The 27748-nt window shown below is 36.8% G+C and overlaps 1 protein-coding gene across 5 annotated transcripts in view; it reads right to left on the bottom strand.

The window, feature by feature from the left end:
• The window catches only part of tom1l2a (target of myb1 like 2 membrane trafficking protein a), a 39234-nt gene extending 12663 nt beyond the window's left edge, over positions 1 to 26571 (bottom strand). For 4 of the 5 annotated variants that reach the window (XM_028454300.1, XM_028454298.1, XM_028454296.1 and 1 more), the window contains exons 1-11: positions 26484 to 26571; positions 21588 to 21672; positions 16855 to 16933; positions 16512 to 16661; positions 13683 to 13817; positions 13472 to 13606; positions 9778 to 9894; positions 8099 to 8232; positions 7950 to 7992; positions 2879 to 3050; positions 1159 to 1273 (exon numbers count right to left, since the gene is read on the bottom strand). In XM_028454300.1, coding sequence (XP_028310101.1) covers positions 1159 to 1273; positions 2879 to 3050; positions 7950 to 7992; positions 8099 to 8232; positions 9778 to 9894; positions 13472 to 13606; positions 13683 to 13817; positions 16512 to 16661; positions 16855 to 16933; positions 21588 to 21672; positions 26484 to 26535 — 1217 coding nt within the window. In that variant the 5' untranslated portion in view covers positions 26536 to 26571. Of the gene's footprint in view, positions 1 to 1158; positions 1274 to 2878; positions 3051 to 7949; positions 7993 to 8098; positions 8233 to 9777; positions 9895 to 13471; positions 13607 to 13682; positions 13818 to 16511; positions 16662 to 16854; positions 16934 to 21587; positions 21673 to 22212; positions 22260 to 26483 lie in introns of those variants that run through there. The other variant, XM_028454299.1, reaches the window with a different exon arrangement.
• Positions 26572 to 27748: the final 1177 nt, after the last annotated feature.

Here is a 27748-nt window from a genome sequence, read left to right on the forward strand (position 1 = left end):
CATTCCAAAACCATTTTAAAACCAATATGAAATTACCAATCCACACTGTGGAACTCTTGTCAAATATTGTTTTAGAACACTGATGATGTCATCAAAGTTCCAATCAGAATGTTCTAATTGTTGATGTCATCAACAGTGACTTCATCATCAGTGTTATGCTAATGCTAATGCTAAGCTAATGCAGTGCGACGCTGTTTGTCTGTACACAATAACTTGAAGTTATGAATGGATTTTGATGAGATTTTTAGAAAATGTTGATAATGAGTCATGAAACAGCTGATAAAATGTTGGTGATGTTCTGGCTACCAAAAGAAAATATATAGATATATATATCCCATTCATTTTCCCATCCACACTGTGGAACTTCTGTTAATGTCAATATGAATTCATACCTCTGACGGGCACTGTACTAGCCAACCAAATGTTAATCTGAGTGTAACATAAAGGGCCTGTACTACGAAGCTGGATTTCCTCTTATCGCGCTAACTTCTGGGATTTATTCAGTGTGTCCTCTCTTAGGCTGAACACCTAACCTGGTCGTAAGTAGGCTTTGTTCTAGATAATATCTGAGTGAGTACTAAAGTCCCACCTCAGAATAAACAGTTTTCTTGGAAAATGTGCTGGCCATTGATTGACCGCTGTCCGTTTATCATCTCATGGATTAATATTGTCTAATCTCACGCTTTTACACATTAACAGTGTCAGTATCTTCCTGTCTGTGTTCCTTTCTTCCTGCCTTTTCTGCAGCAGCAGTGTTGTTTTTGGTCTGAATTATGGATTTTAATTCTTAAAATTTGAAAAGAACTATTCCTCAATTGTGACATAAGTTACTCTACACAGTTTCTCAGTGTTTGTGATTGGTCTGACGCTGCAATCTCCACCCCTGTCACAGGAGCACACGAGCAGGCTGGGTTAAGTGAACCTGTTGATATCCTGCTTTGTAGTACAGCTGATCTCTGACGGAGAATGTTTGGTTAGGTGAAGCCCACTAACGGAGAGATATTCTGGATATACTTATCCAGCATCGTAGTACAGGCCCTAAAAGTGCAGTTAATTACAGGAATAATAATAATAATAATAATAATAATAATAATAATAATAATAATAATAATAATAATGGATTTTAGCACCATTTGCTCTCTGTAAGGATGCACGTACTTCTTGCGTTGCTCAGCCAGAGAGCTGCTCCTGGTCTGTGCAAACATGTCAAAGTCATCCTGGTTGTGGCCTGACAGAGTCGTCATGGCGCTGCTTGCAGTGTTTGAACTAACATCTGGAAATTCAAGCAACGTAAAAGGAAGATAATCATGGAAAATACCTTTATGGTGCAGTATTATTATTATGCAGTATTATTAATATGCAGTACTATTAAAATGAATTAAAAAAAAGAAGTATCAATTTAAAGCCTAAAAAGCCTGACCACTCAGCCAGCTCACTGTATACCGAGTTTAAAACTTTAAAATGACATCAGTACATATTACAAAAAAAAGTTCACACTGTATTAATTAAGAATATCATGATCCAATATTGATAGAGGTTTGATATCAGCGCTGAAACGAGTATCGAATTATATCAGTCTGCATCTACAACTCCGATATAATATATATCGTTCTGTTTTTCAGGCTTCTATTTTATTCATCCATCCATTTTCTGACCCGCTTGTTCCTGTTTTCAGGGTCACAGGGGTCTGCTAGTGCTTATCTACAGCTCCAGATGGGCGTTAGGTGGGGGTACACCCTGGACAGGGCGCCAGGGCATCGCAGGGCAACACACAGACAGACAGACAATCACTCACATTCACTCCTACAATCATGTTTTTGGATTGTGGAGGAAAACCAATGCAGCACGGGAAAAACATGCAAACTCCACACAGAACGGACCCAAGTGGCCACCCCAAGGCTTGAATCCAGGACCTTCTTACTGTAAGGTGGATGTCCTAACCACTAAGTACAATAATTGTAGAATATTCTTCTCTTTAAGGTGCTAATGTCTGTATTAACCCATTGGCTAATAATAAATGAGTCAGTATTATAAAATGCCATACAATCCCCCCAGAACACTACGCTCTTAAAATGCTGGACTACTCGTTGTTCCATTTGTATCTAAAAGTAGTATAGGAAGAAGAGCTTTCAGTTATCAGGCCCCACTTCTCTGGAACCGTCTACCAACCACGGTTCGGGGGGCAGACACCCTCTCTACCTTTAAGGTTAGGCTCAAAATATTCCTCTTTGGTAAAGCTTTTAGTTAGGAACCAGCTCATAGCTCATAGTTAAGATGCAATAGGCATAGACTGCCGGTGGGGGGGTCTGGCACGCTCGGTTGGAGAGAGGTTGGAGAGGGCGTTAAGAGAGAGGTCATTTAGGTTAGAGAGAGACCGGAGAGGGTCCCATTCCTCTCTCTAACACTCCCTCTATGTCTGCTTCTTCCCTTGTGTGTTTGCTCCTGTACTCCTTCTGGCTTTTGTCTTGTATAAAAATAACCGTTTAGAATAAGAATATTCTATAATTGAACAAAAGAAATAAAAAAATTAAATAGAAGATATTGAAAAAATAAATCCAAAAAAACAATACATATTAAATCTGAGATTTTAGATGCAGTCCGATAAAATCCAATATTTGTTTTCTGGCTGATATCGGATCGATATCTGATATCAATATCGGATTGGGACACCCCAAATCTTAAGCCCCTAAAATAATAATATTTCTGCTACTAACAAATTTGTGCAGAGGAGATATTGTGGTTATTTTTGACTCGGGGTAGTAATTCAGTACTCAACATCTCTAATGGTTCTTTCATAATAATTAGCAACACAAGCATATTCTTACTATTAACTCAGGATTTTTGGTAAACAAATAGTCCCCCCCCCGATTGTTCTTACCGAGTCCAGTGAGGGCAGTGGTTAGAGAGGCTGCAGCTGTGTTGTGCAGTGGGGAGGCTGTGGGGCCTGCAGTGGAGCTGGGTGGAGGACTGGATGTGATTCTGGGAGTCACCACAGCAGGAGAGCCCGGCCCCAGATCTATCAGGTTGTCATCAGTAGCTTCACTCAACATCTGAAATGTTTAGGATGACAGATGAGAGTTTACAACATTAAGAACAAAGAGAATTTTATATGAAATAATTTGCTGAGTTGACCACATAATTAGCAGGCTTATACAAAGGAAGATAAAACACTGAACGAACAGTTAATAGGAAACAGTTAGTATGAAAAAAAAATCTATTTTCATTGAATGGTCCTGGTGTTCTTTGATCAAGGAGACTAGGGATGGGCAATATGGACCAAAACTCATATCTCAATATTTTTTTCACAAAATGGTGATATACGATATAAATCTCTATTTGTAATTCAATAAAGTCTAACCAGAAAGACAATTCTGGGTTAAATTTACTGATGCAAAATGCCACACAGACACATTCATCAACAAAAAGCTGCACAAAATGTTCCACTTTTGGCTTTTTCTCTTCTAAGTAGGGATGTAACGATTCACTCAACTCCCGTTACGATTCGATTCACGATACTGGGTTCACGATATGATTCTCTCACGATTTATTTTACAAAATGGGACTGTAGACAAATGATGACTGAAAAATATTCCTTTATTTTTTTTTGGGAAAAAAAAACTAGAAAATACTGTAATATTTCCTTTTATTTTTCATTGCCAAAAGAATCCCTTGATAAACTATTCAAAACAATACAATTTAACTAAAAACAAATCTTGAATGAAATAAATAAAGGAATAATACAAATGAAGAAGAAGCCTATTAATTTAAATTCTGGTTCTATAGTAAACAATGCAAAACTGCATAATAGTTATTTTTCTTTTTTTAAGTGCAACTGAAAATGTATTTTTGTACAGCCATTGCACTGTATTTACATCAGATATTTGTTTGGACCAGCAGAGGGCGCTGGTAACTCAGTGGTCGGTTGGCATGCAGATATTCTTGCAGTGAAGAAGAGATGCTATGCGCTAGCAGAAAGAGCTAATAGAAAAACGTGACTTTTACAGAACTCCACGTAATATTACAGATATTCTTTCGGTGCTAAAGGGGTAAGGAATGTTTAAAGGGGACATATCATGCTAAATCCACTTTTTTAGCCCTTAAATGCATTTTGTTGTATATTTAGAGTGCTTAGAAGTACAGAAAAAATCAAATTAGTCTCTTCAGGTGCTCCGTAGATATCTTTATATTCTGTTTTGCTCATATTTTTCAATCTGTTTCAATTTTTCTATTCTCTATTACGTTTTTTGAAATATTACATCACAGTATTTGCAGCAGAACTGCCAAATTAGTACATCAACTCCAGGTTCGAGCAATCCGCCTATTTTATTTCTCGCTTTTATTTTGTAGTCCAAGCTCAAGGATGCCGAAGTTACGAGACGATAAGTCAAAATGTTCGGTTGTTGGATGTAGTAACCCACACGCTTCATTACACCCTCTCCCAGCATCAGAACCTTTTCAAAGTGCCTGGTTGAGTTTTATTTTTCACGGAAATGTACCCACATTTGTGGGTAAGGTCATTTTTGTTTGCACGAAGCACTTCAAGGATGAGTGCTTCTGCAACCTCCGCCAGTATAAAGAAGGATTTGCCGAAAGACTTTGTCTGATTGAGGGTTCAATTCCTTCTATCTTTGGAGACGACGAACAGAGCACTTCGGTAAGCTGTAAATAACGCTAAAAAGTGTGATAAGACGTCCCTGTCATTGTTTTGTTAGCATTAGCAGTTGCACTGTCTTCAGACTTCATATGTTAGCGCTGTGTGCTCGTTTTAGATCCTTGATGATATGGCCTACGTGGTTTAATTTAAGTCTAAAATTTTCATTAGTCATTTCATTTTGCTGTTTTTGTCTTTGAAAAGACTGTACTAAAATGCATTTCGTGACGTTAGCTTGGCGCTAGCATTAGCTTGGTGCTTGTGTTAGCTCACTTGTTAGGGTTCTGCAGGTTCATCATCGTCATTTTCATCTCGCTCCGCCGGGTCCGACTCTGGCTCGAACATGTAAGGCTGGATGGACAAGTCTTCTGTTGTTGACATTTTGTAAATAACGTGTGAATAAAAAGTTTATGCGCCGCTACATAGCCGTATCTCTTCTATCAAACTACAAAAATGGCCGAGCAGGGTGGAGTTGAACCGAGTGTCACCTGAAGAGTATGGAGTGTCTCATTTGCATTTAAAGAAACAGCACCAAAACGAGTTGCTCTCAGAAGCACATCAGAAAAGGGGTAGAAAAGGGGTCTGGGGAGCTATAATAATGAGGATTTCAGACCCAAGCATTGCAGTTCCGCTTTATATAGACCATAACTGTATGATTTATAAGTAAAAAGGAAGGATTTAAAACCATGATATGTCCCCTTTAAGAGTAGAAGCCGGCCAGAAAGCAAGTAGTAGCAGATTCCGCCCGCCGCCAACACTTTTGGAGAAGAGAAGGATAAATATATAGCGCCCTCTGCTGTTTAAAAAAGTACTGCGATTCAATTTTCAGAGAATCGATATGAACTGTGATACCTATGAATCGATTTTTAACTGCCTTCCAAAAAATCGTTACATCCCTACCTCAAAGAGACAGCACGTGTGAGTGAGTTTTTCTTTATATGCTGTTCTGAGAAGTAGAGAAAACAGCAACTCCTAAAACGTGCATTTTAATACAAACAAAGCAAGCTATAAAATATATATTTCAGAAATATGAACAAATTGTAAAAGACACTGTTTGACTTTACTCTCTGAATAATATTAAATACTTGATGTTATTTGTACAGTCTGATTGTATTAAAAAAACAAGTAGCCATATATCTTGATATACTGTAGACTATATTGTCATTTTCTATATCGCCAAAATAGCAAACTCGATATATCTTCAGTCACGAGACCTAGTCAAGACAACACAAATAAAATGTTTTTACATTCAGCAGTCATTGGATGATGTGGTGGTGGTGAAATACTTGCCTCCATCAGCTAGCCATATCACAAACAGACAAAGCACAGACAGAGATCAATAGCATGCAAACACAAACTGCCATGTGGGTGTTGTGAGAGATGGCCAAGTCCTCTGGCAAGAGGCTGATGTTGGCAAGTGGTCAAGTTAAAAAGCAGCTTAAAGAAGCTGTTCTACAAAGCACAGAGGGCAATGCACTCGCTTTAAGCAGTGATAAAACACACAAAATAGAAAATAGGGAATGTTTAAAATCTCACACTGCACACCACAGAATGAAGAGAAATAGCATGAGATCAAATGTTTTATTCAATTTGAAACAAAACCTAAATGTGACTGTGCATTCATCCTTCAGCAGTGAATAGAAACATCAGTGAGTCATTTATTAACTGATGTATCCTTGGTATCAACGATGTCAAAAACACTAACTAGTTCACTAGTGAGCTGCAAAAACTCTGACATTTCGACTAGTCAATCATTGATTAATATATCTAGTTAACTAATCAATCATTGATTAATGTCTCTGGTTAGCTAGTCAATCATTGATTATTGTCTCGAGTTAACAAGTCAATCATTGATTAATGTCTCTAGTTAACTAGTCAATCATTGATTAATGTCTCTAGTTAACTAGTCAATCATTGATTAATGTCTCTAGTTAACTAGTCAATCATTGATTAATGTCTCTAGTTAACAAGTCAATCATTGATTAATGTCTCTAGTTAACTAGTCAATCATTGATTAATGTCTCTAGTTAACTAGTCAATCATTGATTAATGTCTCTAGTTAACTAGTCAATCATTGATTAATGTCTCTAGTTAACTAGTCAATCATTGATTAATGTCTCTAGTTAACTAGTCAATCTATGAATAATGTCTCTAGTTAACTAGTCAATCTATGATTAATGTATCTGTTAACTAGTCAATCTATCATTAATGTCTCTAGTTAACTAGTCAATCATTGAATAATGTCTCTAGTTAACTAGTCAATCATTGATTAATGTCTCTAGTTAACTAGTCAATCATTGATTAATGTCTCTAGTTAACTAGTCAATCATTGATTAATGTCTCTAGTTAACTAGTCAATCTATGATTAATGTCTCTAGTTAACTAGTCAATCTATGATTAATGTATCTGTTAACTAGTCAATCTATCATTAATGTCTCTAGTTAACTAGTCAATCATTGATTAATGTCTCTAGTTAACTAGTCAATCATTGATTAATGTCTCTAGTTAACTAGTCAATCATTGATTAATGTCTCTAGTTAACTAGTCAATCATTGATTAATGTCTCTAGTTAACTAGTCAATCATTGATTAATGTCTCTAGTTAACTAGTCAATCATTGATTAATGTCTCTAGTTAACTAGTCAATCATTGATTAATGTCCCTAGTTAACTAGTCAATCTATGATTAATGTCTCTAGTTAATCATTTTGTACTGATGATACATTAGGGATAAGAGAGTTGGGGGCCCCGGGATTCAAACTCGCTTAGGGCCCCAATTTGGTCAGTGGCAGCCATGTTCAGATGTTTGTATGAAAGAGTAAATCAGTAAAAAACAAAACAATTTTCTAATCAGTCAAACATGTAGAACCAATTCACTATACATTAGGGATTTCATTTTTAGTACCGAATATCAAGAAACAATCTATTAAATCACTTGAAGGTCTGGTATATGATACATGATGTACTATTGACTTAATGTATTGTCACATACTGATATAGTTGTAAAACAAAACACCATATAGTGAAGGAATCACAAACTAACTTGGATCAGTGTCTGATAATAAACACTTTAGTTGTTCTCCATGATATATTTATAATCAACTGTAACTTTTTACAGCTTTTAAAATGTAGAAATGATAAACTTAAGCTAGCATGGTGAGAGAAGGCTTGATGAAGCCATGTGTAATAATGGATTTACTAATTCCACTTTTGTGAAACACCCCCAAACTAACTCCAGAAATGTCAACAAAGAGGCACATTAGAAGATCTATAACGGTAACGTTTTGTTGAGGGACTTACTCCGTTGTTTTGTGCCGCTCTGCCTGCTCTGTACCTCTCATACCTGTAAACACCAACAAAACCTTGGATTGTTTTACACTTCAACGTCTTTCATTTCTAAAAACATGATGGAAGTGTCATTATTAGGTCTGGAGTCTACTTCAACTCACCGATCATATCGAAGGAAGATGTTGTTAAGGTCGTCATTGACATGTAGGAGCTCCTCGGTCACTTCTTCATTGGACACACGTGAAATCAGTTCCACAACTCTCTGCTGCATTGCCCGACAGGTTCTGTTCAGCTCCTGGACCAAACATCTCATCAGTACTTTGATCAGCGTATTTCAAGTAGTCACTTAACCAAACCTTTACACAAGAATCAAGAATCACTATAATAGGTGAATATTGACAAACTTTGGTAAAAAAACAAAATGTGTTTTGCAGCATCTGGAAAAACTACAAAAAGTAATAAAAAGTTGTGCAAAGCCTTTAAAACGGGGGTGTCAAACTCCTTTTAGTTCAGAGGCCAAATACACTAGTTTGATCTTGGGTAACTTATGTGAAGTAATTTCAGGAAAATTGAATTCTTTCAACAATTTGAGTTTCAAAATGACTGCAGTCGTGAAAAAAGTATGGGAGAATTACGATCCTCCAAATATTGTGGCGTTTCATTGAATTTGATTATTTAGAAGGGCTTGACATCTACAATTTTTAATAATTTATGTTTTTTCTGTCTTTTTAACTTTCTCCTGCGATCGAATTGGATTCTCTAAAGCAGTGTTTCTCAAATGGGGGTACGTGTAGCCCTAGGGGTACGCAAAGGCACTACAGGGGGTACTTGAGAGAGAGAGAGAGAGAGAGAGAGAAAGGGAAATTAACAAATTAAAGCATTAAAAATAGGTGTTTATCTTTAGTTAAACATGATAATCAAACAAATAACAACAATACAAAAAACGACACCAAGAACACACACACTGAAAGAGAATAACAAATAATTCCAACAACACACAAAAACGACAACAAAAACACAGAAAATAAGATAAAAATATACTGAATAATAAAAAGAACAGACAGACAACAAAATGACACCAAATTCCCAGAAAAACACAAATAATGATTGATTGATTATATAAATGATCTTAATTAGAACATGAAGTGAAAATACAAGGGTCAGTCGTGGTTCCACATCAGGAGGGAAATGACAAAATGATAAAAACTATAGAAATAAATCTAAATTCTTTAAAATGTGTATCATCACCCATTCAGTTCATCATTATGCTCTATAGATGTTTCTTCACAGAATTTTGAGCAAAATGTGGTGGCCGGACAAAGAGGGGTACTTGCATTCAAAAGGTAGAAAAAAGGGGTACTAGAGCCAAAGAAGTTTGAGAACCACTAGTCTAAAGGACCGGATTTGGCCCATGGGCCTTAAGTTTGACACGTGCTTTAAAGAGTCTAATTAATTATTGAATTGTCCAAGATGAGAAAAACATCTGAGCGAAGGAAGCCAAAAGACAAGGATGTCCCCATCCAATAGTGATGAATGATATGTATGAGATCATTACAAAAGAACACTACAAAAGAAAATAATAAGTATGTTTAATTCGTGCTGATATTTTAATTGGATCAATATCGGTATCGTATTGGAAGTGAAAAAGTTCTATTGGGTTGCCATGCTATTGAAAAACTCACTGTCACATAATAAAGTGGAAAACTAGGTTTATTACTCCCCCTGGTGGCAGCACAGATAGCTTGATCATTCTAAAAGAACTATGGAAACCTCTGTTTTTAAAAAAATAAATAATAGTAATATTAATAATAGTAATATTAAATGTACAGCATAGCCTCACCTGCAGGAGTTCCAGGTCAGAGGCGTTTTCCTGGCCAGGTACCATCTCTGTTAGCATCTCTGACATGACTTTGGTGTTTCCTCTCACTACCTCCAGCTCACTACGCAGCTGGACGATCTAGAAGCACAAAAGTTCAAAGGGCGCAGAGAACTTTCAAGACTTCATCTCAGCCAAAAAGCAGTGTCTTGGTTGGGCTCAGACCAACGCAGGATTTATTCTAGCACTCAGCATCAAAGCTGCTTAAATAGGAAAGCTCAACCCTGGAGTGCAGAGGTCCAACAACATAGTTGGGCCAGGAGCTTTGGTAGTGCATTGATGCATTGAAGCAAAGAAGCATGATTGGGCTGGAGAAGAACTTAACCACATGGGGCCCTGTTCTCTAGTCTGGACTTAAGCGCCTTTTGACACGCCTACAGTTACACGCCTCTCTCCTGCGCTTATTTTTTGGTCCAGGCTCCTGACACACCCACTGTGTGTAAATCGACCCAATGTGCGTAGTCTGAAGGAGGCGGACAGGGAAATTCTGTTATTTTTTAGTAACCTGGCAAGAGCAGTGTAGCCCTCCATCTAAGTCGAGTTCTCCACATCGATCTGGGTCTGTGTCTAGCGAATCCTTTCTGAACCAGGGAGGGACATGAACAGAATGCTTGAAGTTGATTGGGCGAAGCGCCTGTCCACCATGATTTGTTTTAGCCAATCACACGGTAATAAATGATGATGTCGTCATCGGCATGCATTGCAGATACGCTGCTACAACAACAACAAGGCTACACTGGTGAAAACATACATCTTTACCGTCCAAAAATGCACAAAGCGCCTCTGGCTGTTGCTCTTTCAAAAATGAAATGCTGGATTCTTCTAAAACTGTGCTTATAGCAGCTTCCACATGTTCATCCTCCTGCGTTGACATCTTTCTATTTTGATTCGGAGCTATGCTAATAGCAGTAGCCCAGCTAGTTCCTCTCCCTGCAACTGCGCATGCACCAGTTTTGCTTCGGTGCTTCTGCCTTCGTCACACCCAGATATCACGCCCTAAACCACAACACTGCCTCATGATTGGTTCAAACCGGTTGAGTTCGTTTCGAAAGACAAAAGCGGGAAAAGCACAAGATGGATTCTGGTGTTTGTGAACACCAGGAGAATCCATCTTGCAGGCAAGGTTATTTTTTTTGGGGCTGTCTAAAAATCACGTAACGTAACATGGAGTTTTCCTGACGCTTGTAAATATAATTGAAATCTCTGAAAATGATAAAGCACACTTAATTTAAAAGGGCGTCTTTGAAAAACTATGTAACAAGTTGATTTGATCAGATTATTGATCACATTATTGAAGTGTGGGGATTGGCTACATTTTTGTGTTTAAGCCACAGTTAAAATCTCTCTTTTTTCCTCCGATACTCTCGGCAGATTAACGTTTGTTTGTGTGGATTTTATTAACTTCTTACATTCCTGCATTCAGAAAACATCAGTGCATCAGTCAACATGATCATCTGTCATCCAGTACCCATGAGTTTTAAAGCCTGCACGTGTGTGTGATGTGCTGGAGGTTTGAGGGGAATAATGAGAGGTGTAGTGTCTGTGATCCCGCAGAGCGTCCTGCTTTAATACAGAGGAGACAGACATGTTTATAGTGACACAGAACTCTTGGCTTCCAACAACATTTTAAATATAAATTGTTTAAAGCCTTGAGGAGCTGATCGAGCCAGAACTGAAGCTGAGCCTCATTTCTAAATATGTGTGGGAACAGTTTCTGGTATCCACTCTTTCATGTGCATTTCACCAACCTCCGCATATGACAGCTTGTTTTACTTATTATTTACTCTGTAGAGGATCAAACTGTGGCTTTACATTGGACATAGTATGAAATTAGATTTATTAGATTATTGGACATCACTGTGACCAACGTGGACAGAAGTCTGACGTCTGTCAGCAAACGCGCGCACCCTGGCACACAGCTGATCAGTTTTGTGACACTGCACCCACCGTTCTCCCAGAAAAAGGAGTGGACGGCACGGATAAAATGTGATGAAATGTAACATTTTGTTCTGTCTAGAATTGGTTAATTTGCAAATGTGAACATATTGAACCCCACGCCAACCCTGTGACAGCTTAACAGTGTTAGTTTAAATAGATTCTTTCTGGGAGTCTCTTTTGCAATATTATGAATCTGTGTGGCTTCAATTGTCACTGACTCCAAATTTCTAGTGCAATATAATGTTTCACCTTCTCGGGGCGCTGCACTTATTCCACGTTGAGAAGCTCACGAAAGGAAAAGAAGTTAAAGAGGAACTAAACCCCAAAACCACTTTTTCCTGTTGAATACAAATGTATTTGGATATTAAGTAGTGCTGTTGATTAATCCTGGTTTCAACGCTCAACGATTTAGTCAAAGTCAATTTGTCATATTTAGTTGTAAAATGTCAGAGTGACTGCCCTCTATGGGTTGAAACCTGGCTATTAAAATTGATTTTTGCTGAGAACAAGATCATGTGCTGTTTTGGGACCAACTTGTGTCACAAACAAGCACTGTTAGCTCCGCCCCTTTTATAAAAAACTAGCACCTGTGGGCTCTACAATCTGTAGTGAGCAGGTTGAATTGAGAAAAGAGTGAATAGAGAGGTATAGTGAGTAATGAGTAGCTAGTTAGCATAGCATAGATTGTTCATTGGAGATTTTATAGCATAGACTGGGCGTGTCTTAACGGCTCCAGGAGCTCCACCCATAATCAAGGTTTTTTAAAAATTTCCCTCCTGGTGGCAGGTCAGGAGAAAGCAGGAGTTTAGTTACTCTTAAAGTCACCAGGAGAATAAGCGTAAGGACAGATTTGAATGGGAACGCCCAAATTTCAGGGCCGCTCCACCCAGAGTGCGTAACAAGGATGAAGGCACACAGTGCCTGAGAAAGCGCTCTTGAACAAATTTTCTGACTTACGCACAGAGGAGATGAGAGCCCTTTGTCATCAGTGATTTACAAACCGTTCCTCAAAGAAACTAAAGCGGTTTGCTGCTCCTTGCTTGTACATTCCAGAATTACATTGTATGCCAGAAGATGTTGCTTTGAAAGATTTTTTTAAAAACTGACATTTTACAGCATGAGTAGGATTATCAATAGCTGGGTTTCATTACAGTTTTGCGCAAAATAAAAGCAATGTTTAGAAAGTTTTGCCAAAGAATAATTGCGCTCTGAACGTGTTTCCATTGAAGGTTGTTTTGAAGCCTTGTAACTCTTGTTAAATCTCATCTTGCAAGACTTCACTGCAGAAAGGTGGACGCGCCAAACCTCATTATAACACTTCATATTCCTTTGTTGTTTCATGTCTAATGTGGCAGCAATACATTTTAAGTCTAATGCTAACAAATGTCCTGGTCTCCTCTTCTGTTTACACGTACCGCGCCATGTTTTTTTGGAGAGCAGTGGTCATGTGACCATGTACGTCACGTTCTGTGATGTGTATTTGTGGAAAAAGTGTTTCCATTGAGCTTTTGCGACACATTCCAATATCAAAACGTCTGAAAAACCTCCTCATGAAAGCGCACACATTTTTTTTATGATATTTCAGTGTTTTTTCAAAATTCAGGTGTATCCATTACCAGTTTTTATTTCCAAGGGTAATGGAAACACAGCTATTAATATGATCAGCACACGTGGACATTTGCATCAAATTGTCTAAAGTTCAAAATGTGATGACCCTCACTTGTTCAGAGGTTGCTGTGATGGGACCAGGCACGTTGGGCTGCTGAGTAACAGATGGTGCAGATGAGGCAGGTTTAGGAACGGGCGAGGCAGGAGCCAGATACTTGCTCATGGCTGGATCTACCTCTGGAGTCCCCTGTGAGGAAAAGAATATAGGAACAGTTCAATCACTGTATATGAACACAGACTGTGTTTGATTGTGTTTTTCTTACTCTCTGCGGTGTATGAATAGGAGATAATGCATCCAGATCTGCCATCGGGAACTCGATGCCTTTTCTTTTCATTTCTTCATAAATGTGGACAACTCCAGTTAGATCAGGGCAACTCCTGAATGCGTCAGCCCAGGACTGTCAAAACATTAACAAGCACATCAGTAGCATCAAGACCAAAAAAACTAAAATATATAAACTGCATCATCATTGTCATTTTGACCTGAAAAGCTGCTAAATGATTTAAAAAGCTGGCTGAATGTTTGACTCTAATAAAAAAGGGATGTATACAGGCAGTGGGGCCGTGTGACATCATTAAAACGGTAAAGTAGTTCCATTTTTAAATGTTAATAAAACAAATATAGTGCAAAATAATGTGTTTTTTAGGCATAGATCTTCTAATGACATTTTAAAGGTTTTAAGCCACATTTGTAAAAACAGTGGAGGATCCCTTTAAGCCTTTTGGAGAACTCTGACATTTACATAATGTGACATTGACATTATATATATATATATATATATATATATATATATATATATTTATATACAATGATGTGAAAAAGTGTTTGACCCCTTCCTGATCTCTTACTTTTATACATGTTTTCCACATTTAAATGTTTCAGATCAAACAAATTAAACATTAGTCAAAGATAACACAAGTAAACACAAAATTCAGTTTTTAAATGAAGGGTTTTATTAATGAAGAAGAAAAAAATCCAAAGCTACACGGCCCTGAGTGGAAAAAGTGTTTGCCCCCCTAAACCTAATAACTGGTTGGGCCACCCTTAGCAGCAACTACTGCAATTAAGCATTTGCGACAACTTGCAATGAGTCTTTTACAACGCTGTGGAGGAATTTTGGCCCGCTCATCTTTGCAGGATTGTTGTAATTCAGCCACATTGAATGGTTTTCGAGCATGAACCGCCTTTTTAACGTCATGCCATAGCATCTCAAGACTTTGACTAGGCCACTCCAAAGTCTTCAGTTAGTTTTTCTTCAGCCATTCAGAGGTGAACTTGCTGGTGTGTTTTGGATCATTGTCCTGCTGTAGAACCCAAGTTTGCTTCAGCTTGAGGTCATGAACAGATGGCTGGACATTCTCCTTCAGCATTTTTTAACAGACAGCAGAATTCATGCTTCCATTTATCACAGCAAGTCTTCCAGATCCTAAAGCAGCAAAACAGCCCCAGACCATCACACTGCCACCACCATATTTTACTGTTGCTATGATGTTCTTTTTCTGAAATGCGGTGTTACTTTTACGTAGGGTTGTCCCGATCCGATATTGATATCGATATCGGTCCGATATCAGCCAGAAAAGAGATCGTCAAGATGTTTTCTGGCAAAAATGAGATGAGCCTTAATGTTCTTCTTGCTTAGCAGTGGTTTTGGTTTTGGAACTCTGCCATGCAGGCCATTTTTGCCCAGTCTCTTTCTCATGGTGGAGTCATGAACACTGACCTTAACTGAGGCAAGCGATGCCTGCAGTTCTTTAGATTATGGAATCAGAACAGTATCATAATGAATGAACTCTTGCAGGGTTTGAACATTGCGTATGCGCACACATATCAGTAGCTCCGCAATTAGTTTAAAAGTGTAGCGAAAATGTAAGAAGCCATATGATTGGCTGAAAGCAAACACACCAGATTGGCTGATGAATCTGTCAATCAGTTTTATCAGCCAATGGTGACGTTCATTGACCCGCGACGTCAGGGCAGTCTCAAAATTCACTGCAGTGATTTCTCTCACAAATACACAGATGTTTCATCGCACAGAAGCAGTTTGTAAATGCACATTCAGCAATTTGCATTATCTGTGGATTGATATTACAAGTGTGCCTCAAAATAATAATTGTGAAGTAGAGCGTGTGCATTTCAGAATTTATATTACAAGTTTGCATAAAATAAATATTTGCGAAACAGATCGTGTGCATTTGTGAATCTGAAATACAACTGTGAAACAAAGCATGTGCATTTGTGGAAAACCTTGTAAGAGTTCATTCATTATGATACTGTTCTGATTCCATATTAGATGATGATGTGAGGTCTTTCGTCACCTCTTTGATGAGTCGTCGCTGCACTCTTGGGGTAATTTTGGTCGGCCAGCCACTCCTGGGAAAGTTCACCAGTTCTGTGTTTAGGCCACTCATTGTGGTTCACTGGAGTCCCAAAGCTTTAGAAATGGTTTTATGACCTTTTCTGGACTGATAGATTTATATTACCGGTACTTTTTTCTCATTTCTTCCTGAATGTCTTTATATACAGGTATAGCTTTTGAGGATCTCTTGGTCTACTTCACTTTGTCATGTAGGTCCTATTTAAGTAATCAGGCCTAGGTGTGGCTACAGAAACTGAACTCAGGTGTGATCAACCAGTTATGTTTTAACAGGAACTGGGGGGCAAACACTTTTTCACACAGGGCAATGTTGCTTCGGAATATTTTCTTCCTCATTAATAAAACCCTTCATTTAAAAACTGCATTTTGTGTTTACTTGAGTTATCTTCGACTAATGTTTAAATTCAAGTGTGGAAAATCAGAAAGGGGGCAAACAATTTTCCACACCACTGTATATCTCGTGTATGATACTTAAGCCCTTTAATCCATTATTGACATTCACTCTCACCAGTTGTAACTTTTTGTTTTATATTTTTAAAAAAGTATTACATTTCAGGCTGATCATTTTTGTTACATCATTGACCAGATATTACATTTTTCGGTTTTGTTAATTTTTTTTTATATAACAATTTGGGTCTTGTTACATATCAGGCTCTAGCAAGGCCTGTTATACAAACTTGGGGTTTTTAAAGTGTTAAAAAAAAAACATAAAACAACCTGAATGAGTGACAGCACTTTGTCCTGTACGATTGTTGGAGGATTGGATTTTGGGGAGATTACTCTGACCAAGACGCCGTCGATGAAATCTCTATTGGCCACCTGAACATGAAACCTGTGGCCACAGTTCTTCACACAGGTCTCCAATACCTGCAGGAGGCAAAGGATGGTAGAAAAACCAATAGTAGATGAAATCAATGCAACAAGCACAGGGATAAATACTGTAACACTGGGATCGGTGGGTTTAAGTCAGAGGAGGAAAAAATTATCTCATGGTTTGAATCATATCTGTGACATTTGGATGTTGAACTGTCAGAATGTAACAACACAAAAAAACTCTTACTATTAGTGCTAGCATGACTTCTCTGAAGTTCTTGTTGCCACTCAGCCTTTTCTTCAGAGCCCGCATTGCGTCTTTAGGCCTAAAAAGAGAGAGTGATGAGAGGAATGAGGAGAGAAAAAGTTTTAGTTGCACAGGGCTCCCTCACTAAGAGTCTGTCAGTCATACTATTTGAATAAGACAGAAATGTTATCACACCATCTGTATCTTTAAATTCTGCATGACTGCATCCAGGGTTGGGGTAAATTACATTTTTCAGTTACAATTAGGTCTTCAACTATCCATATTCAATTACAACTCCAATATGATTACGGTAACCAGCATTTTTTCCTATTACAATTAAGATCACAATTATTATTGTTCCCCTGAAAGCAGGCCTGCACAATTGATCACATTTCAATCGTGATCACAATTTTGGTTATCATGTCTAAATTACCTTACATTTAAAATAGGGCCTCTGCACTCTGTAATAGTGGATTTATTCAGTTAGCCTTTGGTACATTTTAAATTCTCAGGTTAATTATTTTAAAAAAAATGTTTAAGTATAATTCCATTTTAAAGCTTAATTTTGCACTGTACAATTACGTTCAAAATTACAAAAGCTAATAAATAGCTTTCTGTTTCTGTTAGCTGTAAATTACACTAATATATATTATCTATCATCCATTTTTTTCATTTCTTCGTTACCTTGTTAGGCTTCTTAAACAATGAATATATTGGTATATTTTCAGTGTGGGCGTCTGAGCCTTTTTTCTGTCAGTATAGTCCTAGTTTTTTTTTTTTTTTATTTATTTATTGTAAAATGATCCTCTAGTTGATATTACGCATATTTTAATAATGGTTAACTACGTATGTGACATAGAACTGTAACATGGTTCCCCAGGTTTGTGTTTCAAACATAAAAATAGTTTTTATGTCCATGCCGATTACAATTACAGTCAATTATCTGAACTCAATTACAATTACAACAGCAACAGATGTTTTCAAATAAAGATTGCATTTATAAAAACATCATAACTGTAATTAGCTATAATAATAATTAACCCCAACCCTGCCTCTTTCCACAGGGAAGATCAACGCTTTCACTGTATGAGGAGTAAGGACTGGCTTTAATCAATTATACTACCTCTAACTTCACTGCAAATGAGACACATTGATGCACTTTTTATGAACTATGGTGCTATTACTGAGCTTAAACAGGCCAGGGCGGAGCGATAAAGTCTGATATATAGCACACATGGGGAGCAGACTGCATGCTAGTAGGTTGAGTGATTACATTGTCTGCAGCGTGCTTCTGAATCCTAGTTACAGTGATTTTATATTTTTAGATAATTCAGCTAGTTTGTAAATTGTTGGTTTAGTGAAAAAATGTCTTGTTTATTTGAAACGGTCAGTGCACATTGATGAACAAATGTATAACAATTATAACAATTATTTAATTATATTGTAAATGCGCCAGAGTTAGAAAAAATGTTTATTTGCATCTGTTGACCCTTGGATGGTCACAAAACAAACATTATTCACGGCTTAAAGTACATAAATACTATACAGTCAGTCGATCAACAATACAAAGTGCATGAATATAAGAGTTACAGTTAAAGTGCTTAAAGGTCCAGTATTATGCTATTTTTCACCCATCTCCATTTGTTATAAGAACCGCAACAGCACAGTATTTGAGGTTTATTTGACTAAACTCGCCTGTTTTCTGGAGTTTTAGCCTCTGAAAAGTCACTTTCAGAGCGCTTCTAAAAACAGGCTGTTTTTTGAGCCTTCATGCATATGCATGAGTGGGCGTAAATACACGTAGCTTCAGCGCATGTGTTTATTGTAACAGCAATAAATCATTAACAGTCTTCCTTCTCCTCCTCACCTCTACTGACCACAGAAATGGTCCATTTAAGACGATAGTCGATTAATTTGTCCAACCGCTGCGTCACAAACACGTCAGATCATCCCATATAGGCAATACGAGTATAGTGGTATAATGGTAATGGTATAATGGCTACTAAAAATAAAACTGTTGTGAGCGTTTTTCTTTTTATCTATATACAGGATTATCTATATACTGAATGTAAAGATATTAAATGTAATATCAACTAGTGGTGTCCCGATCCGATATTGATATCGGTCCGATATCAGCCAGAAAACAAATATCGTATTTTATCGGACTGCATCTAAAATCTCCAATATAAGTTTTTGTTGTTTTTGTCCCTGCCCTCAGTTGTTCCCACCATATACTGACAGTAAAAAATAAGTGAAGTGAACTTGAATTGTTGACTGTTATTCTGTTTGAGTAACATCACTTGATCAAGCCTTTTCTAACATTCCACACTACAAAGTAAGTAATAAAAGTATGTATGATTCATGCTGATATCGGTATCGGCCAATACTCAAGGCTGCAATATCCATATTGTATCAGAAGTGAAAAGGTTGTATCGGGACATCCCTAATATCAATCTGCCTTTGCTATGTTTTTTTTACCTGTGAGATAGTTTGAGAGGGAGGAGCTCATATTCTTATAGAGTAGGAGGAGCCAGGATTGTCAGGAGGAGGAGTTTCCTCCTTGTGACGTAATATTGGGGCAAAAATCCAACTCGCCCGTTTGGAACTGACTTTTTATAAAATGTGGACTAACAAGAGAGAGCGGAAACAGAAATTTTTCAACTTTATTATTAATAAGTGATTTGGAAAGTGCACAAAGTCAAAATGTGCCGTGTGCGCGTGTGTGTGTGTACAGATTCTGCTGAATCTCAAAAAGAGTCAATCTTCCTCAGTATTTCTGTGTTGGGTGAAGCATTCCCAGACAATGACAGTCTGTGCATGTGTTTATGCTGAGGACAATGTAGAATATCAGTATCACATTTCTGAATTACCAAGACTTTTGGTGGGATTTGAAAAACCAAAGCAAATAAAAGATGATCAATAACTGATTGCACTTAATAACCCACTTCCAATGCTCCATGTAGTTTTAATGCACGCATTCATACAGTTGTTGCCTTTGGCTGTAGCAGCAGATCAGATTCAGGGAGTATCATGATATAGATGGGGAGCAGCTCCAACCAGGACTTACTCTCCCCACAGGACATATACGGTACATAAAATGCTGCAGAATCAGGGCCACCAAAATGCTGAGGGAGCCCACACACCACAGTAATAAACTGTTTTCATTCCTTCCCTCAGGGAGGCGCTACCGATGCCTAAAGGCAAAAACTGAGAGGATGAGGAGGAGCTTCTTTCCTCAGCCCATCCACATCCTCAACAAACACCGATCCATATTATACCATTTGGCACATCACAATGGACTGTATATTATAATAATACCCTTATATTTATGTTTTTACTGTATTTGCTTATTAGCTTTTTATACTGGTGTTCCTGTGTGTAAGTACCCGAAGAAGTGACACACAATGCATTTCACTGCACATTGTACTCTGTATGATTGTGTATCTGACAAATGAAGTTGATTTGATTTATTTTATTAACAAATGTGTCCCCTGGGCCACAGGTTGCCCACGTCTGATTTAGCTAATGATAAACAAGTTCGGATGAACTACAGCCGGGCGAGCAAAATGTCTTCATGCCGAATAGCAGTAACCACATTCCTGAGAATTCAGTCAAATGACTCGGTTCCACTGAGTAAAAAAAGGTCTCCAAGAGGGTCTCTCATAGAATATCCATGTCAAATTACAGCCCGATTCAACAAGCATTAATGGAGCAGAGATCATTTGAAAAATGGGGCCCTCGTGGGCTCCCTGGCGCCTCTGTGGCATATATGGAGTAATGGGCCCCATTCATATGTTGGTATGTGTCAATGATTCGGTACCATTACTTATGAAACAATATATCACACGACTATGTTCCCATAAATTTGGAAATCACTGGAAAGTGGAAAAAATCACAATAGTTACATTACTGTCTAATGGAACCAGCTTTGTCTGGGAACACATGAAATATAATTAAAAAATATTGGGACGGATGAATAGTGATGCTAGCTTAATGCTAACATTTGTTTAACACGACGTGTGACATGTTAGCTTTTATCCTTCCATACAGGTGTTAAATCTTACCATAAGTATTTTAGTGGCCCTTAGTGGTTTGATGACAGTAAGCCGTGTTCTTTTAACTTGGTCTCTTCCTTTTATGAAGTGGTTAGCATTAGATCTTAGCTCTTAGGGAGCTTTGGGTGGATCTGGAGGAGGATCTTGGACTGGTTCACCTTGTTGGGTGGGTGTCTGGTCTTTTACCAAGTAGCGATCCATGATCTGTCCCTGCACATGCGTGTGTGCATGTGTGGCGGCAGCGTACACTGTTGCGTTTGCTCGGGTCATCATCTCAGGTGGTAAAACATGAAGCTACTAATGTACACAGCTACTATGGAGCTGCTCAAGCAGTTCAACTGCCTACATCCCCCAGAATACCTTGTGGTTCTGTGTCAGGGGTTGTTTCCAGGTTAACAGAGTTCAGTGAAATTATGGAACATTCTATCGCACATATTTTCTATTGATATTGATTACATCTCTATCGTGATATAGGCATACATTCCATCATTTCAGAGACAGTGTCACCTTGGTTACGCTGCCTGTAGATAAGAAACTGTGAATATTTGTCACTAAGCTGGCCACTCACCAGTCAGTGAAAAAACAACAGCTTGATTACAATTTAATGCAGAGACAGACATGGAAACTAAACTTTATCCTGCATTAATTAGTAAACATGTAGAAGACTCTTGGTCTCACCCCTCGTCTGTTTCATTGATGATATCACAGATCTCCATGTTGAGGGTCCAGTCTTCATTCTGCAAGCCTCCATCTGTAGCCCTCTCTGCAAACACACACACACAACACACAGTTAAAGGTTAAAGGTTAAAGCTCTTCAATTTGACTTGGAATTTGGTGTCCTGAAGTCCAAATATCTCTGACTAGAAACAAGCTATCACCTAGTTTATGCCATATGTTTGCTCCTTTAAATCAGGGCTCGAGAATGCGACCAAAATGGTCACATATGCGAGTATACTTTCAGTGTGTGCGAGTGAAAATGTTATTTGGTCGCATCTGTGCGAGAGTGTATGGGTGACAATATTTTGCACAGAGCGGCTGAGCGCTTCGTCACATCCCACCGAGTGCGGACGTGACGCGACGCACGCACACTGACTCTTTTGCAATGGCTCCCTATAGCTTTTTTTTTAAAAACTATTGAAATAGTGTTTTTTTACAGGGGCTATTAATGATTAATGACAAATAAAATCAAAATATAACAATTTGTTAACCTAAAATAAATCACATTGTCCAATGACTCAGCACGTTCCTACTTCACCTCCTGCAACATCTACAGATCATCAACTTTCCTGCACCTGTGGCTAACCTTAAGTTTGGTTCCTTGTAGAGTAAAGGTTGCAGACCCCTGACCAGGGGAAGAGGGTTAGGAGACCCCACTATCACAGCTGGACCCTCTGAATTTAATTCCATGTGGTGAAGCAAAGCAGATGCTAAGTTGGTTATGTTACTGTTAAGTTAATTCAAGTACAGCATTTCTGAAAAATAAAAAACAGAATACATGTAACGTGTTGTTATGCTTTGCTGTTATTTAAAAACTTTTTGTTACATCTTCTTTTAAAATTATATAAAATAAATTACCTGTTATTTCAGCCACTGCTTGTTGCAGAAAAACTTAATATTGGCATTAAAACATTTAGCAAATATATCTCGAGTCATTGTCAATCTTTACTTCATACAAAACTACGGTACACCAGTTAAGTCAACTATTCATCAGCATGCATGGCTATGCTGTACACACTCCCCCCCGGTTCAAAAGAAGGGTGCGACCGAATTCTGTGCTGCCACCACTGGAAAAGTTAGTGTAGAACCCTGCCTTTAAATGCTTTTTTGCTACTTTACTTCCATTTCTGCCAATTCTTCATCAAATTCCAATGCCTTTTCTGCACATTTTTCCACTTTCTAGACATTTTCAGCACACATAGGGTTCTCAGCCTTGGGATCAGGACCAAATTGGGAGTCGCAAGACACTGGGAGGGACTGTCCGCAGATGCCTTCAAGAAACAAGTTTTAACAATTTGAGCCAATTTTTGCTTATTTTTAAAACTTGCCATATTTTCACCTATTTTCATCACTTTTTCTTGCCACATTTTTGCTCCTTTTGATGTATTTTTGCTATATTATCAAATTTCAATGACTTTTCTGCATATTTCATGCTTATTTTTGCCAATTTAACCACATTCACCATTTGTCATGCCCATTATTTGCCAGTTTAAACTACTTGGTTCTCCTTTTTAAATTACAATACCCCCTCCCCCCATTTCTGCCACTTTTAAGCCAATATTGACACTTTGAACCCTTTTTCACCACTTATTCGTTCAGTTTTTGCCCACTCTAATTTGCTACTTTTAACCAATTTCTGTAGTTTTTAAAATCCCATTTTCCACTATTTTTCCACTATTTTTGGTCACTCATTTATAACAGTTTATTTTACTTTAAGATGACTATATACTAAGGCACAAATAATAATGTACTTCCAAAATAACAGTGAATATTATTCAGATAAATAAATACATGTGGTTATAGATTCAAAGAACAATAGACCATCATTTTGCTGACTATAGATGGGCCCCATCTAAAAATGTTTTGGTTTTTTTTTTATTTATTAAATCGACTTGAAAAACAAAACAGTTGAATCAGAACATTGCATTGGTCCCTCAGATAAGAGAGTGCAGCACAGCAAAGCAAACAAGTTACGTTCAAATGCATTATCAACCACTTCTTCAAGGATTTCCAATGTAATCTCATCAAGTGGATTTTCAAGTCAAAGCAGGACAAAGAACAGGTCAAAAAACACATCCTCCCTCCTTAGTTATTTAATTATTCTGATCAATAATTAGTGAAATGCTAAATGAGTCAAACATTTAGTGTATTAATGAAACCACTTTCCTGTTCTTGGTCCTGGAAGTGAAAAACCACACCAGTGAAGCCAGTTGATCATATGACCAACGGTGTCAGGCTGTGTCGAACACCAGCCAACAAAGCCACCATATCCTTCTCAGGCACATCTTTGTCATCCAGAGCCTTAAGAGATTAAAACACTATCAAGCTCTATTTCATCTAATAAGATTCACACACTTATTAATAATGATTGATTTGCTAACAATGACACACTCACTATAACAGACCGAGTCAACTGGTGGCGGGGGGCCACATGCAGCCCTTGGTCTAATTGTATGCGGCCCCCAAAGTAAATGCATAAAATGATATTAAAATGCAAAAAACAACAGCAAGAATACACTAGAATTACAAAAAAAAATACAGTAAAAAACAAGAAAAACAGAAAAAATACTCCAGAAACACACAAAACTACTACAAATAATAAGAAAACAACAATAGAAATACACGGGAAAAAACACTCAATATAAGGTTGAGAACCACTGGGTTAGAGGTTTCCACAGCTCAAAGCTGCCTGGTTGAAATGAACATTACAGATAAACGTAATTTTTATCAACAAAAATGTGACTTGAAAAATTACAAAAACTTAAACAAAATGACGAAAAAAAAACCTACAAAATTACAACAAAAGTACACAAAAAGATAAGAAAAACACCAAAAAATGACTGCAAACCCACAGTATTACAAACAAACAAAACAACAACAGAAATACAGAAAAAAGATTCCTGTATTAACGCTCAGGTTATTCTGAATGCTGACATAAATGTACAGAACGTGGCCGATCAAACAGACACATTTTTGTGGCCCCTGCTCTGATAAAAGTTCTCCACCTCTGATCTATAACAACAGTTTCTTAGATTCTGACAGCAAACAAAATCAACCACTATGTGTACATGAGTGGGTTTTCTCACATTAAATTAATATGGAGGTTGATTTGTGTCTTCATTATTCAATCCAACAACAAAAAAAATCACTTCAAATCAAAAGTATTTGAGACCCAAAAAATTGCATTTGAACATTTTTTTCTTTGATTGAAAATATTTTTTTGATTGAAGTATTCTGTATATTGAAATGTTTTATTTTTTTGAATATAGACAAATGTACAACCCATAATATGGCCCATATACAAAAAAATGTGACTTCAATAAAAAACTAAAACATTTTCAATCAAAGTGTTCAAATGCAAAAAATAATAATAATTGAGACCCAAATAAATAGCTGTACACTTTTATTCTTTGATTGAAAATGTAAATTTTTGATTGAAATAAACTTTGTTTCGATTGAAAATGTGTTTTTTGATTAAAGTGATTTTTTTTTGGGACTGAAACTATTTTTGATTGAATAATAAAGACACAATCTACCTCCATAAACTGACACAACATACTTCTCGTCTTGATTCTATCACTCTTGCTTATTAATGCATTTTTTTTTTCTTCTGCTATAAAATGGATCAAATTCAGAAACATGTTTCCTGAGGGTTTTTTTTATATATATCGTGCAGGAATTGTCTGAAGCAGGACACAGAGGATTAGTACACTGACATTTAATTGGTCAAGTTAATCATGCAAGTCCAGCATAGAGCTCGACGAGAGGAGCTATAATATGAAAGAAAATTGGGAATTGAAAGCATAACAATGTGATAAATAAATGCCCCTACAATCTTGAAGTGTAAAAGTGACTGTAGTATAAAATATTATATAGTTGACGTGTGAGCAATGACATTATATCACTGCTACACACATTTTCCATTGGAAATATTTGTTAAAACTATATTTTCAATGTGAAAAATCTAGAACCCCATTAAAAATGTAATTTTTCATCAAAATTTTGAGTTTATAGAAATATTTTTCTTTTTGTGTGCAATTCTGATTCATTTTTCTGGTAAATGTTATTTTCATTACAGTATTCTCTGTTGAGCAAATGCGGAGAATATTTTACTTTAAAGCTTTCTCTGTCAAAAATAAATAAATAATATGAACGTACATCACATTGCTTTATATAAATATTAAACCTTTTTTTTTTTTTTGCCAAAAAGAATATTATTCAAAACACATTGTTTCTCAATTTCTTGATTAGCTGCACATTTTCAGCATTTTGTTGCAAATAATAAAGGGTGAGTTTGTGATTAAATCTATGAATATTGGCAGAGCATTAAAATATGGCACAGAACAGAAAAACAGTTCATTTAAAATCAAAAGGACATTACATAAATTCAGCCTGTGTTTCAATAATCTGTAATCCATATTTCCTCATGTGTTTGGCATTATAAAATGCGTTTTAATCAATGTTTTGCACCGGTGGCCCATCAGCTCCAAATTGACAAGGGAAACTTCCATAAAGTTAGTTGTTAGCTGTAGCTATTATAAAGAACATTGTCAGTCCTAGTCCTGGTAAACCATAGAACTACACAACCAGTATGATTACGACTAAATATATTAACTGTAAACTTGTCTTAGATAAGTGTTTAAAAACGCAGGATTCTTAGTGAATATAACGGTGCTTGTTAGCATGCTAACGTTAGCTAAAAGCCTAGTACAAGTGAATGGCGTCTGTAGCGATGATGCCCGTTATCTCACTGCTTTATTCTAGCGTTATCCATCATTTATTTTATTTTTATTTTTCCCACACTCTAAAACTCTGCATAGTTGTTACGATAGCTAATTCCGAGGAACGTTTCCATACCTATACACTGGCCCACGGGAGTGCTGTACGGGTTTCCCAGTAAGAACTCCATTTTGACAACAAACAATCCTCTCGGTAGTGATTCAAGCTGAGGGTAAGGGCGGTCCTACTAAGTCCCGCCCGCTGCTGGCTCTAATTGGTCAAAAAGAACACAAGGGTGAATGTGATTGGCCATCACATTGAGGATTTATGCCTTGTTCAAAAGCGCTTTTTTCCCTTTAACACAGTGGGGTCGTGACCTTTTTTGGGTCGTGACCTCATTTTGATATCACACATTTCTGGCAACTCCAGAGACCTAAAATACATTTTTATTTTATTTATTTTTTATCATGTTTGTGATATAGTGTTAATAGTAGTACTAGCACTTTTTATATTGTTTTTTTTTTTTTACTAAATTTATATTTGAGGAAGTTAAAGTATAGAATACAATTGCTTGAGACAGTGTGTGGTGTTTTTAATTTGAAAAAGAATAATGTTTTTTTTTTTTTGTGTTAAAATTACACAAATATTATTTTATTGATTTATTATTATTTATTAAACATTTTTATACTGTGTTTTCTTTAACTATATTTATATTTGAAGAATTGAAAGTATAGAATACAGTTGCTTGAGATGATGTGTGGTGTTTTCATTTGAAAAGCAATAATAATTTTAAAAATTTCTAAAATATAATTTTTAAAAATAATTTATGAGACATTTCTGACGACCCTATATGTGGTCACAATTCCAAGGTTGAAAAACACTGCGTTATAATGTGATGGTAAGTTATTTGTGCATTGTGATAGATACATTTATTTTATTACTGTATTAATTTAATTGGTTTCTGGGCTCAAATGGAAAATCACTTCCAGCACAGAATTAATCATATTTAATTGTAAATGTATAATTATATACTTTTAAAATAAGAAAAACGAAGTTGATTTAATTGTAAACCTGTTCATTTTATATGGTAAATTTTACATATACAAGTGTAAATTCAACAAATCTTCTTCCCTTTTTGTAAGCTTTCTATGTGAATTTAAAGAATATGTTGAGACTTTGTCCCTTATTCATACAAAAAAAAAAAAAAAACATAAAAACTGTGACAATATACAACAATATCGTTGAAGTGGAATAATAACTGATTTACCCCTTTTATTTATTTATTTTTTTCTTCTTTCAATTGTGTGTGAATCTTGCTTGCATGTCCCTTTTTTGTATCTTAGTGTGTACACTTCTGACTTGTTGTAAAAAACAAAAACACTACTTTAACGTTTCAAAACGTG

Source organism: Gouania willdenowi, chromosome 8 (genome assembly GCF_900634775.1).
Source record: "Gouania willdenowi chromosome 8, fGouWil2.1, whole genome shotgun sequence".
Lineage (NCBI taxonomy): Eukaryota > Metazoa > Chordata > Actinopteri > Blenniiformes > Gobiesocidae > Gouania > Gouania willdenowi.